The sequence below is a fragment of the Metopolophium dirhodum genome, chromosome 5 (assembly GCF_019925205.1).
Source record: "Metopolophium dirhodum isolate CAU chromosome 5, ASM1992520v1, whole genome shotgun sequence".
Classification (NCBI taxonomy): domain Eukaryota; kingdom Metazoa; phylum Arthropoda; class Insecta; order Hemiptera; family Aphididae; genus Metopolophium; species Metopolophium dirhodum.
In genome coordinates, this window is record NC_083564.1 from 36,769,067 (window position 1) to 36,784,491 (window position 15,425).

Consider the following 15,425-nt stretch of genomic DNA (forward strand, 5'->3'; position numbering starts at 1 on the left):
TTTTATTATTATAGTGTTTTTTTTTGTCATCTGATATAGCAATATCGTTTTTAAAAATTTGCCAAAATGTATCGGTTTAATATAATGTACCTATAGGCTATAATGTATCAGATATTTATATAATTTAATACATAAACGCACTCACGTACCTATGTATAATATACACCAAACACGTCGACTTAACACATTTTGTCGGAAATTATTCAAATATAGGCATCACTTGCTATAAATAAGTTATCACTCAGATTCGAATTTTTACTTTTTATGTACCTATTCTCAGAGGTGCGTACATGCTACAGGCAGCGGGGTTGTGTTTCCGGAAGGTCCGTTTAACGGTGTCTATTTGTATTTTTTGTTCATTCACCCATTATGATAACTAACCGCCAGAACGAATGAACTCGTATGTATATAATATGATTTTTTTTTTCTTTTCAAGCCCTGTATAACCGGATGCATGGTAAATGACCCCGACCTTCGAGCGTTGGGATTTAAATGCTTCAGATCAAGAAGTAACGTTCTGTTTCGGTCGATAAATATCACATGTCATCACAACAAAGTACAAGATATTATCAAACTATAGAGTTCAAATACGTATAGTTCAGATGTCGAGGGATCTTAAAAAAAAACATTAATCAAAAATATTATGTTTAAAACGCCGACAACGATTGTTGGTGTTAAATAATTGTTGTCAATCGATGAATTCGCAGACGAAATAATAATATAGGTATCTACAGATAAATATAATAAACATGAAATAAAAATTAGGAATTTAAGATGAAAAAATGAACAGATATTTTCCTTGGTACAAAAAAATAGACACTGAGATAATCAAGGTCAGTATGATATTATAATGAAGGTGAAAACCATATAAAAATAAACCCAACTCGTTATCGTTCAAAATTATTAATTAAATATTGACATCACAATTTAATAAAAGTATACAATTAACCCCTAGTACCCAATTAGGTAATCTACCTATACAATTACAACATATTATATGTATAGGTATATATTATATGGCGCATGTGTCTCATATAGATACGATAATAATACACGCTGGTAGAATACAATACGACTGCAACTGGTACGCGAAGGCGATTGTTTTTGCCACTATACAATGCAATTTGGCCGAATATCGGTCTGAGTTTTTAACTCAACTACGTCGACGAATGGTCGGGGCGTATCCGCAAAGTGTGTTCGTATCCGAACTGGAACGGACGAGGAGGACGTCGGACAACTGGACAATAATTGTGATTATACATACAATTTTTTTCCTCTGCAAATACACCTTCACAAGTTACCGGGCGGGCAGTACGTGACGCGCCGCGGACAATCGATTGTTCCGGTTAACTAATCGTTCGCATCGATCAGTTGCAGCCCTTAGATTTCTCATTGGCTCAAGGCCATAACGCTCCCAACCTAGTTTATTGTTTTTGCGTGTACTTAAACTATATATCGGTACGAGAGTACTCACACAAAATATAAATGTGTTTGTGTGCGTGGGGGTAACGTGGCACCGGATGATCCGGTCACGACGTAGATCTCACGAACGTTCATTTTTATTCTATTATTACTATTTTTTTGTTTTTTGGGTCATCACACCTCGTTCTGCGAGGCCGTTACCGTTTTCACGCTGCATATTATTTCGACTATATTATTATATATTACCTATATTATATTATTATTATACGCTGACGAGTGCAGACGTCAATAATAATAACACTATATATATATATATATATATAAATGTATGTGTGTGCAGAGCATGCAATACTATATATTAGAGTATATAGTAGTTATATAGTACTATATATATTAAATATATGCGCATAAGAAGCGGCTGCAGGAGTGGCAATGTATGACTTATTTGTTTGGTGAAGATCGAGTTAAAATAATAATACATAATGTTTTAAAAACACGTCGACACCACGGCTGTCCTCGAGGTAAAAACCGTAACGATGAATACAAATCCCAAAGTAAATTATAATCGGGATCGACTTTTAAAGATGTGATATACAGGATGGGCGTGGCAATGTGACGTGCGTTCCGCGAGTATTTACGATATGTGTTTATTATATAAGAAACGACGTGGTACAAGACTACTACTACAGGTGTTTATACACTGACCGCAAGGGCCGTTTGTTTTGGCCAATAGCACACTGCGCAGTCAATAATTTGTTATATTAATAACATTTATTTGTTATATTTGTTATTTTAATAAAAATAAATATTAATATTTTTGAAAATTGATACATATTTCACTATATTTTATAGTATTTATTTTTTTCGTTGTGTAGCTATTGCACACTTATGATGTGAGTACAATATTATGGATGAAAGGGTATTATAGACGCATACCTATATTCACAAAGAAAAATGCGGTGAGACTGCAATAGTTCAGTGCAATTGTGTGTTTAGTATATAACGGAATCAACTAATTCTGTGATAATTTTATTATTATTATTATTATTATTCTATTAAAATATCTTAGCTATATAATTATTGTTATGATTTTTTGAATTTAGATTATAACAGTTAATTATTTCTGTTATATTAGACTATACCGTATACGGGTATCATGTTCAAATATTACATAGGTAATATATATATTTTTTATGCGTTTTATAATGTGAACACTTCAATTAAACACTCAAGTATTCGGACTTACCTGGACTTTGGTGCGGCCGTGCTGTTTGCCCGTCTGCAAGCCTGCGTCTTGGACGTCGATGAGACGTACGATCCGCCGCCACCGCCGCCCTGCAGCTGCAGTCTCTGGTCCGCCCGGTGGTGAGCGCTCTTGTCATGCGCGTTGAACGAGTGCCTTCGCCTGCCGTCTTCGGCCGCAGTGCTGTGGTAAGTTCCTCCGCCGCCGCCGCCGCCACCGGATGCACCTCCGGCAGAGTTCACCTTGTAAGTCTCACGTCTAAACTCACGAAGCCAGCGAGTGAACGCGCCGGCACCACTTCCACCGCCGACGCCGACATTTGAATCCTCTCTGGAAATCGAAACGCAATCTTTTAGAATATGAGTCTTTTCCGCAGTATAGTTCGGTAGAAGAAATAAGGTATAAGTCACGCATGTGTGTTTGCAGTATAATACGAGTGAATTCGGGCTGGTGCGCATCGCACAAACCGATTTTAAGAACATTTCTTTACTTGGATCCACAATTTTATTTTGAGGGTCGGACCCATTCGTTTTTAAAATATCATATTATATAGATACACATTAATGTATTATTCTATATATTTAAACAACATTTTCTTAAATAAAACAATTTTTTTATTTCTGTGGAGCTTAAGTTGTTCTGACACAATGCGTCTCATATATTTTTATAGTGTACAATGTGCATAGTTGTATTTTATTTATATACGTATATAATAATATATTAAATAGCTGGTAACGCACGCATCTGAACATGCGCGCCGGGCGTATATAATTAGTAGATATTTCTCGGTACGGCTCGAGGTCTCGCGGATTGATAATACTTGTGATTAAATAATTAGAGTACCGACCGTTATTATGTACTTATATATATACGTATAATAATATATTATATATTATATAGAACACGCAAAATAGATATTATATTAAATATAGCATAATATATAAATATATATATATGTATAGGAATATGAGTATAAAAATATTATGCTCTCTGTAGAGAGGGACCGATGGAATTCTTTATATTGGAGTACGAAATTCGTTTGCGAGCTATTACAATATATTATGCGCGCGTATATATAAAGGTAATATTTAATTTCGTATATTATACGTCTTATAGGTACGACGCTGCGGGCCTCGATACAGTCGCTGCAGCAACCACGCGCGTATATACAGTCTAATATAGGCCGTCCAATCGAATTAAACCCGAGGACGAGTATGCTCGTATGCTATTATATTTATTATTTATATAGTAAATAATATTATATTATGCTATCGTAAGTCGTAGGTTAAGTTACAGGCGTACTACGGCTAAATATAATATTATCAATATAGGTACTTTTTCTATATATATTATATTAGTGTATACACCACTCTTTTAAAGTTGTAACACACCTTTAGTACGTACACAATATATCTAGTATCTATGGTAGAATACTATACCATAATGTGTCATTATAAAATATGTCATATTAGTATAACGTTCAAAATATTTAACTACAATACGTAGTATACGTACTACGTACATAATATATCTATTAGCTATTAGTCTGCCTTTTACCATATATTGAGATATATCATATAATATAGCATTATAATATATCTTATAATATAAGTCACTATACCAGATACGAGATACCTATACCCGATACCATTATATTATCAGCGGTGTTAAGCCGGCTTCACAGCTGTGTCGTGTCGATAAAATCGTACTGTGATTGGACATTACTTTTTCGGTATCGTGTAATAACCAAGTTGCAACCGAGTATACTAAGAATTGACTACAGTCGACTTTTAAATCATATTGGTTACCAGTTGTAACCATAATAACCAAGCCCTCGCACGACACGACACACGACGTAGCTGTGAATCCGGCTTTACGCAGTATTGGAAGTACGAAAAAGTGGTTTGGCGAAATCTCGTGGCTTATTACAATATAATTATATCTCTAGTATCGATATTACGCGACGGTCAATTTATTAGTGATACAATAGAACTGTCATGGGACCACTTATTTTCAGAGTATATTATACAATATAGATACACACGAAAGATCGATTTTCACTTTTCTCGGTATTTTCTCAAAACAAACCAGAATCTCATCTGGGGAATAGGGATGAGCATGCTTGGTGAATAATTTTGTATAGTGTACACATAAAATTATGAGAAATGCATTATAAAATACAAAATGCAAAATATCAATTAATAGCAATATTTAAAAACTTAAAAAATATTATGTTAATCATGAATTTCAAAAACAATGTTTCCTTTTGAAAATGTAAGTTTTTTAAAATACTGTATCTATCACTCATTATCGCTCGTCCTGGACAACACTGAATCATTCCTGCGAATTTCAGTTGATAATATTATTTTGTGTACGTATTACAAAATGCTTTAAAAATGTATATCATACACAAAATGTATTCCTCACGTAACAATATATACACATGATTGATTGAAATACTGTCCACACCTCTGGGTATAACGTACGGCTCGAGAGCTCACGGCGAAGACGAATTTTCATGCTATAATGTATAAATAATAGTATTAAACGAAAAACCGGTCATCGCCGTTTCATCGCAGCAAAAGTGTGCGACGTACGCGTTAAAAAGTTACACGATCGTGACGTCCGATTGCAAAAACACTAATAACAATCAATACAATGTATATACTGCAATATACAAAACCCTGCTGCGGACTCTATGCGATATTATTGAGAAATTAGTCGACTATATCTCATACCTATATATATGTGTGTGTGTGTGTGTGTGTGTGTGTGTACGCAGAGATAGTAATTTATTTTTAATAGTCGCATATAGGTACATATTATTATACAGTCGAACGGTCATATATACCTATAGGTAGTATATAATAATATTATTATTGTAATGACGTATTATTCCTATCCCCCACCACCTGTCTACAGTACGACCACGGGACATTCATATATCATGTTGTTTCTCAACCATACATTTGTGTGCAATATTATAATAATATTATTATGCGTACATAGGTATGTTCGTTTTTTTACTCTGTTCGTTTTTTAATTGCTCGGAAATGCATCTATACAACTATACATGTATACGACGACGTCTACGTACACATCGCGCGTATTCTCGTATATATAGACAAAATATTAAATCAATAGTCGCGTAGGTAAACCTATTATCATATTGCGTTTCGTAAGATGAGCCCATTATTTTATATCGGGATACGATACCATAGTAATATTATAATCGTACCGCGATGGGGCGTGCGCAATAATTTTCGACGTCGCATACACCCGTGTGCGTACGTTTTTCGAATATCGGAGATTTTCGTAAGATAATAGGCAATAACAATACTCCGTGTAATCATAATTACGCGCGGCACAATCGCGGCTCGTCGACAATGCGGATTTATATAATAGTCAATATTATGCGATACTAGGACACGACATATATATATATAGGTACACGTATATTCCGAGCTCGATTGTCAAACGAAAATCTCGCGATGATATTGGATAGTGATTTTTTTCTCTCTCTTTTTTTTTTTTGGCGTCTGTAATATTTTCCACCGTACCTCTATACAACAGCCTTCGCCGTTCGATACATTATAACATTATTGTCATTATATTGTACACACAATAATATTTTTGCAACATGGGTGTTTGTGTAATAATATATAACTCAATAATCCGACCTTCTCCCTCACTGTCTTTCTAGTTCTATTTCTCTCTCTCTCCCTTTCTCTCATGCTCTCTCATGCTCTCTCACTCTCCTACAGATATTATACACCCGCAGCAGCAGCAGCACGCGCAGTCTTTCTGTGTTTCCTTTATGTCTGCACCACGCCGAAAGTCGGTCATTCGTTTCCAATACACGTTGATTTAATGGACATCGGTTTGGTCGCGGGACGTTTGCCATTATGGAAAAAAACACGAGTCGCGAACAATTTATTAGACGACGAGATTTATCGTAAAATACCATTTGGAATATTAATATTTATTGTGTATGCAAGTTGTACATAGATTTACATGTGGTCTGTATGTGCGCAATAATATATAACATACGATACCCATATAATGTATACGGTGCAGTATAGGTACGCATAGTTGCCCACGTGCTATTCGACCAATATATTATTAGCTATTATTGCTAACATAATACTTCTGCAGCCACCACCGCGTTTAGTCCGCCGCCAAATACCATAATATACATTATATGCAGCCACGACTTCCACCTACTTTTCCACATTAATTTTATATCGCCGTTACGCCGCGTGCGTGTGGTCTGCGGGCGACGGGCGTTATGAATTCCGTATGGGTTCTGGTATAACATGCGATCAGGCGATTTTCATTCAAAATTTACCGGGTATTGAGACATTTGATACTTATCGAATTCGAAATATAAGCTGAACGGCGAGTTTGCGACTGCTGCAGCCGGACACGAAAGCTATACATGTGTGAAGGACGCACATACAATCACGCACGTAGAATTATATAACGACTAGACAGATAACCTATACCTATATACAAGGAGCTCATTTTAAGAAACGCCTACTCATCAAAAGCTTTTGCGGCCAATATGCTAAATTTGTCTATCTCGGCCATCGTTGTTCGCAATGAATCCAAACAGGCAACAGGTCGTCGGCGTAATAGCAAATACGACAAACTGGCATAATAATAGGAGAATAATTCTCTATTTATACCTAGTTGTTATTATTGTACTGCTAATACAAACTGCTAGAACAAGCGCATTTCTGCGATACAAGTCCGGTCGTCGTGGTATGTACATGTGTAGAAGTTCGTGGTAAGTACATTAACCTGCAGGCATAGGAATTTCGCCTACATCAACGCTATTTGGTTCTATGATACAGAACCAGTAAAATAAGTAGTATTATATCATTGATTGTTAATAGTAATATACTTATATACTATGCGCATAATCAACAGTAGTACGGCTAAATACACTATAGTACATACGCGAGATCTAGTCAAAAAGCATCGAAACCGATTGTATTAAGAGGACGCTACACCTGCATTATTTTTTCGATATCAGAACTAAAAAATAAAAACGACGTTGCACAGTAAATGTTCTCCTCTTTATAGTGTGACAATTTGGTTGCTTAGCTTGGATTACAGTCCGAGTGGTTCTTACCCGCTATAAATAGTTTTTGCAATGTTTTACATTTGTAAGACGGAGACAAACATGTGGGTGTAGCGTCCTATGTTATACTCGTAAACCGTTTTAACACAAATGATTGTCCATCAAGATGACAAACTGAAACAAACGATTTCTTCAGATTTTCTACACCCTTTACGAGACGCTGAACGAAGAAAACACCAGGCCAGTCTAAAATTGCACATTGCCTGCAGTTTTTCCTCGACCACCTTATTCGCCAGACCTAGCTCCATGTGATTTGATTTCCCGAAAATGAAAATGATGCTCGAGGATCAACGTTTTCGAGCTGTGGATGAAATAAAAATATAATACCTGGTGGTTGGTATAAATATAAAATATCGATTAAAATGATTTTATTAACCAAGTACTATGCTGCAAGGCCGTAAGGGATCATGGGGTAGGGAGTCCGGACCCGGGAGTCCTTCACCTTCGGTGCGCCACTGATATACTTAAATTACAGTACGTAATAATTACTATACATAATATTATAACGGGTGTACGAGTAATGACTAATGAGCGTACGCGTATCGTTATATACACATCAAGCATTAGTGTTCAGTGTATAATACGAATAATAATAATCATATTATATAGGTGAGGATATCGCACGTCGCGGAGGGCGCGTGTGTGTTGTTTTCGGTCATGATGGCTCAGCAATAACTATGCAGCAGCAGAGTGTTTTCAAAGTTTTCGTTTTTTAGTTGCTATACTTATATAGTACGTATTATACGTACACACACACACACACACACACACACACACACACACACACACACACACACACACACATACACAAACGCACGCGCACACGCACACTCATAATACTTTCTATACGACTTTTCGGCCGGGCGTGGAGTGATGTAGATTATGGGTATACCTATCCACTGTCCATCATCATTACGGTCGTCAGGTGTAAACGTGTGGTCAACGCACTTTGGGCCTTGACAAGGTCATCCGCGGCAACCGTTGCAACCGCCGCCCAACCCATATATAGACGCTGCAGCGGTGGAAGTAGCGGCGGTGAGAGGTCTACGATGACGGTGGTGCGGTCGGGAGGATGATACACAATATTATGATTGTACATATATGTGTACTACAATAATGCTCGGCGGCGTGACTACCGTATGGTTACGTGGGCCCGCGGCAGGCCTCAAATTATGTGCCTATATATTATACAGGATCATTCGCCAAGTGTGCTCACCCCCATATGTTTTCATATTAATAATGAGTTTATTCAAATTCCGATTTTTGGTATTAAAGTATGCTCAAGGATCATATTTTCAATTACTTAGATATTTTATACCATTTGGTATTTAAAGAGTGTGCCGTCGCGAAACAAACTTTTTATTTTCAAACGAGCAACAACCTTTTTTACTGTGATTTGTTAAGCAGATGATTTTTTTAGAAATCAAAATTCGAACGAGTATAAGAGAGTTTCTGGGTGATTAAGATGTATACTATACTACATAGGTTATACTAATGGTTATTACTAGGGCTGTGAATTTAATGCACTAAAAAACCTTAAAAAATTCATTAAAAATGTCAAAAATATGCAATAAAATATGCACTTAAAATGCAAAAAAAAAAAGGAATATAAAATGCCAAAAATTATAGTATAAAATTTATTAAAAATGGTTTTTAATTTAATTTAAATATTTATATTAATATTGGGTACAGGATATTAAACATTAGTACAAAAAAGTGTTTATTAAAAAAAATAATAAAAATGTTTATTGAATTTGAATTTACATTTGCATTAAATTAATGCTATTCACCTGAAACATATTTAAAAAAATTCGAATTTAACACCATCCATTACAGTGACCCACTTGTAACCTACTGTACAGCAGAGCGACATCCACTTATCCACCTTTTTTAAAATTATTTTGTATTAACTATATACTATTCGACTATATTGACGTTCGCACGTTCTACAAATACATATTGTTATTTAGAACCCTCGTATAGTATAGTTTATAAAACTGTCGTTCCCGCCGCGGTGTAATGCGTTATTTTATGATTTATTCAACAGATTTCGTCGCCTTTAGTGTTTGATGGCTTAAATATTTCTTGGTACATATTATAATATCCGTGTAGCGTTTATACTACGTTTATACTCTGTTTAATTAACTAACGAATTTTTTTGTTTAAATTATATATTTTAACGATTTTTAGTCGTTAAATCTGTAACAATTGATTAGGTATACACTCGACAAAACGAAAAAAAAAGAAACAATATTTTTTTGTTTTCACAAAATTCATTTATCAATAAGAAAAACAAAAAATAATACAAAAATGTATAAACAATTATTTTCAAAACAGAAATAGAATTTTGACTGAAAAAAATTAGCACATTGGCTATCAATAATATATTAAATGTTCATAATATCAAAAGGGCCGAGAATAAGAAAAAAAAATCGAAATTTACAACATATAAACAATTAGACATTTTGAAATAATTTAAAGAAATAAAAGAAAAAAAAAATACGTCGGGCAGGAGGTCAGGACACAATCAACAAGGGGGAGAGGATGCAAGATGGCGAATTTTGGTGCGGATATATGCAATGTTATAGGCCACTGGTCACCTCTGCACGTTCTCACGACCTGTCCCGCGGGTTGCCGAGTATGTCGCAGGCGCGTTTGCTTGGACGCTTGACGACCTTGCCCAGCCGGCGAGGCCTAACCGATACAGCCGCGGAGCGACCATGGATGTCGGCGACGAACGGCGGCTATAGTGCGCGATGTTGTGCGCGTTGACGGTCGACGGCGCGACGACTCTGCCGACGGACGGCGAAGACCAAGACACGGAGCGAGCGAATCGTGATTTTGTGCTGCGGAACCGGCGGGGACGAGCGAAGCGGCCAATGTGGGATTACCGCGGGGCGAAAAGGCGAGAGTCAGCGGACCGCAGCGCGATCCTCAACTCTCGGTAATTTTCGCCCTGGCGTTGTCCCTTCGGCCGCTTCTTCGTTCCGCCGCCGCGGTGGAGAAGTCGCGCGCCGCCAGACCCTGAAACCGTTAAGTTTCCTTGGATCCGGCGACGCTGACGTCCCCGTGTTCCTAGCACGCAAATCTCCATACCACTCACCCCGTGCCAAGGTCTCCGCCGCTGCCGTCGTACCGAGTCGCCATCGCCGTCGTCATCGTCAGTGGACCGTCGGGGCGGAATCGTTGCCCACGCCGGTACCTCTACTACTAGCCGCCGTGTCGTCGCCGCCGCCGCTCCACGTGACCGTAACTGCAGCCGGGCGCTCGCCGAGCCGCCAGAGGGTCTCACGCGTCAAAGACGACCGAGCGCGCTACGCCCGCGAACATCCCGTCGCGCCGCGGGTGACCGGAGAACGTGCGTGGGTGACTTACCGCCGCGCACCGTCCGTGCTCTTTCTCACATCCTCCCCTCCACTGTATCGCCGTCATCCTGCCCGTCGTCTACGGCCAAGGGGTGAGCTGCGGATGGGTTCTCATCGGCAGCAGCACAGAGCCCGGAAAAAGCGTCTTACGCTTTTCCACCTCGTACGAGGTGGATCGATTTTTCCGGGTGCTGCCGCCGGTTCCAGCCAACCGACCAGCTCACCAAGACTATTTTTTACAACTATACCCCTGGCCGGCTCAATTTTCTCATCCAACACGTCTTCTGTACGCAAAATGTCGTCGAGCGGTCCGCCCTCAGGAGTCGGAGTGGGATCGACAGGCCCCGACTCCGAGGACGGCGCGTCCCCACACGACGACGTACAGCTGCTCGCCAACAAAACGGAACGTTCCTCTTCTGCTTCCGAAATTTTCGAATTGTCGTCTTCCTGGACAGTGTTGTTGTTGCCGAGCGGTGCTGCCTCTGGGATCGGAGCAAGCTCCGACGACTCTGCTGCAGATGACAGCGCATCGCCGCTCGGCAATCCATCACTGTGCAAGGAGACGGACTCCTCGGCGACTTCGTCGAACTCCTGTCCATCTGCGCCCCAAGAATCGGATTTTGTCCTTCAGGCTCCGACTCCGGGGTCTGATCGTCGCCACTCGCAGTAGTAGCGCCCGAATCAATGGCAGACAGAAGAAGGGTAACTAAACCCACGAGATATTCGTCTGTTTCGTCAGCGTAAGTGCCATCCATAATGTTGACAACAATGTCTTCTAAGATTTCGAGCAATATGACGTTTACAGCGTCGATGTTATAATAGTTAGTTGCCATCTTTTGTTTGAGCGAAGATAATATGTATACGTGTACGTTGGGATTTAATCGAGAATTGCTAATGAGCTAAATACAAATCGTCCAACACAGAGACCGATCTCCGAGAAAATCTCCCAGACGACGACGACGACGACGTGTATTACTACTAGCCGGCCAGTAATATGTTTATCGTTCTCGTCGGCCCGCAGCATTAGAATTTTGAGCGCGTTAATTTTTCTAAAAACCATTATTGATATAATAATATTATACCTCAAGTTGGGGCAAAAATGTAGAATATTTGTATAATTTATTTAATATGTCACTTGTATGAAAATATCACAATATTGTTACTATTTTTGACGAACTATGTGTAGGTACTTTTAATGTATTTATTTTATATTGTGGATACCAGTGTGCAGTGGAATTTACACTTGGTAAATAAATGTATGGGTAATGGGCATAAAACACCTTTATAATAAAATACCCAACCGAACATAACTTACACATTTCTCCCTGTATACTCAAAATCCATAATATAGCTTAATAAAACCAGAAATTTATTTTATACTAAGGAATACTAAGGATATATAATAGCCATTTAAAACAATATAAAATATATGTAATATTGAATCTAGTATATTATTTTATTATTCTCGAAAAATGTGTACAAGTTATAAAACGGTGATTGGTTGATTACATTAATTATCAAAAAGTAAAATGTTCAAATCATCGAATAGCCCTCATATTTTCCAAACCCTTTATCTTTGACTTATAATATTATTATCCTTGGTACCAGAGTTAATAGATAATTATATTATAATCTCTGATCGATTTTTTATCATCCCCCCCCTCAAAAAGTTATCACGAATCGAATGCACTGTGTGCTTAATGTGATTTGGTTATGCTCGATATCAATTTCATGTAATGCTGTGGCACCGATAAGCCACGGATGACGCTTATCAATAAATTAGTCCTTCATTACACTCGTGGTATATCGATTCCTATATTGTTCTTTATTAAAAAAAAATGGCAAATCGTTTGAAATATGGACTGTAGTACAATAGTGGTTTGAAATACATTCTTAAAGTTGGAAACAAAATACAATAAAAACACAATGACCCATATACATACTATGATTTATGTTGTAAGTACCTATTTAAGTATAACACTGTAATGAAAATACAAGTCATTAATACGGTTAACAATAGTAAACAATGTAATGAATAATATAATATAGCTGCTATTAATTACAACAATTTACTCTTAAGTGTAAAGTGTCGTGACGAATATACCGGTAAAAAATAACGTTTCAACAAAGCTCGACTGTTTAAAGCAATATTTATTGTAACAAATTATATTACAATATTACCATATTGAAAAATTTTCAATTAACTGTATAAGTACCTAATTTGTATTTATTTGTTTACATACAACGACTGTGTTTATTCTTGATGTGAATTATAAGCAAAAATATGTTGTTTAATTTATTTTTTGAATGAGTTAACCTCCGTATTGATGTTTATTTAAAAAACATAATTTGTATTATTTATTAAAATTCGCATATTGATATCATTTAAAAATGATATCCGAACGTTTTCGTTGGTATTCGCCGTTGAACCGAACGTCTCTCGCGGTCAGGTATGTCATAAAATCGAAAATTTTGCATCGCATCATATTATGGTATCACTGTTAGGTGTACCACAGATTAAGACGTATGTGCGTACATACCTACCATCAATAAGTATGCCTATGTAGTATGTACTAATGTACTATTATTACTTAGTCGTATGTGTGTAGGAACTCTCCAACGCGGCACCGAAGTTTTGTCGGATGAGGATGCGTTTTTATCTACTACAACTGCATACGGCATCTAAATTTGCAACTGCAGGTGTAATATAATATTGTTATGTGGGCACTTGCGCAAATCGTCGGCCGACGTGCGTCTTCTCCATAACAAATTCCGTGATTGGTGGTCAACTTGCTCTGCACGAGGCAAACCGGATGAAGAAACGGAAAACGAGCATCGGATGATTATATATAATATTATCCGACACAGCGGAAATAATCGAATTGGCGTGAATTCGTGTATAGCTGTGACGTCGGCAATAACAATAATATGCTTTTGTTTGCAACTCGGTCTGTATACGATAATAAATGTACGCGCTTGTATAAATTATGAATAGGTACAGAACAACAAGTATCGCGCACAACTCCTCGTTATCGGAACCACTAGTCACATAAATCTTGCACTCGGATATGGGTAATTATTATTATTATTTGTTATTGATCGAAAACGATTTGAAACAGGTAGGTATCGACCTACATTACATTATTACAAATTACAATACAATAACGATTTTAATAGTTATATACGTACAAGAACAAGACGTGTACAATCTACCACGAGATAAAATAAATATCGGTCGGATAATATTTTAGTAAACGAATAACAAATAGTAAATTAAAAATTTACATCGTAAACCGAAAGAATTCAAATTTAGTTATTATAAAAAAAAAACCTTTTTGTTCGTATTTTATAGTGCCAACAATTTAATGTATAATTAGTTATTGGATGAGAGACACTGATATATTATTATTATATAATCTAATATCGTCGGAGCGAATTGTTCAAGCTTTTTTCGGCAGCCATTTTACGGCATCATCGAATGCGGTAATACAATAAATCGAACTATATAATACACATTTTCCGTGCAAAAAACCTTCTTAATTTCGTTCGTTCGTCAAAATATTCGTGAAGACCGTTTCGATTTAAAACCATTCTTCCGTGAACACCATAGTATTATATATGGTAAAAAAAAAATTGCATTCGATTAAGTTTCGGCAGATATCTATTTTGACATGTGCATGATGCTGAGGGCAAACTGTATCGATAACTCGACTACACGTGTAATATTGCCAACTATATGAACTAAATAATAACATGTCATAAACATGCTATATATATACTGCAGTAGCTATCGTTTTTCTAGTCATCATAGTCCGTAAACCGTACATATATCAGACACCGAAATCGCCAAGGACGCCAGACTGCAGCTGCATCGTGTGAGTGTAAATGCATATTATATACACATGTATATATTGTGTCTACTATATACGCTCTACGCGAGGTATGCCAAATTATATTATTTTTTCCGAGAGACACATTATCGTGTCGTTTGAAGGATATCGTTTTGTCTGCAGATACCTCTACGGTGCGGACGGTACCTACTTTTTTCCGAGTGGACGGTTCGGCACACAAAAGTATACTCCTCGGCGGATATTCCCATAAACAATAGTATTCTACGCGCGTAGGTATAGCGAGTAGGTAATATAGTACCTAACATTTGCCAAAAAAAGGTATACTTATGCATATAATATATATATTATACATCGGACGCAACTAATCCTGCTGCAGCAGTGGATATAATATCAAAAAA

General features: G+C 37.3%; 1 protein-coding gene and 1 pseudogene across 1 annotated transcript in view; both read right to left on the reverse strand.

Annotated features, from left to right (window-relative positions):
- Positions 1–15,425, reverse strand: part of LOC132944092 (protein Shroom) — a 181,735-nt gene that overhangs the window by 121,617 nt on the left and 44,693 nt on the right. The window contains exon 2 of the mRNA XM_061013263.1: positions 2,669–2,995. Within this exon, the coding sequence (XP_060869246.1) occupies positions 2,669–2,995 (327 nt within the window). The remainder of the gene's footprint in view (positions 1–2,668; positions 2,996–15,425) is intronic.
- Positions 11,288–12,234, reverse strand: LOC132944182 (uncharacterized; annotated as a pseudogene).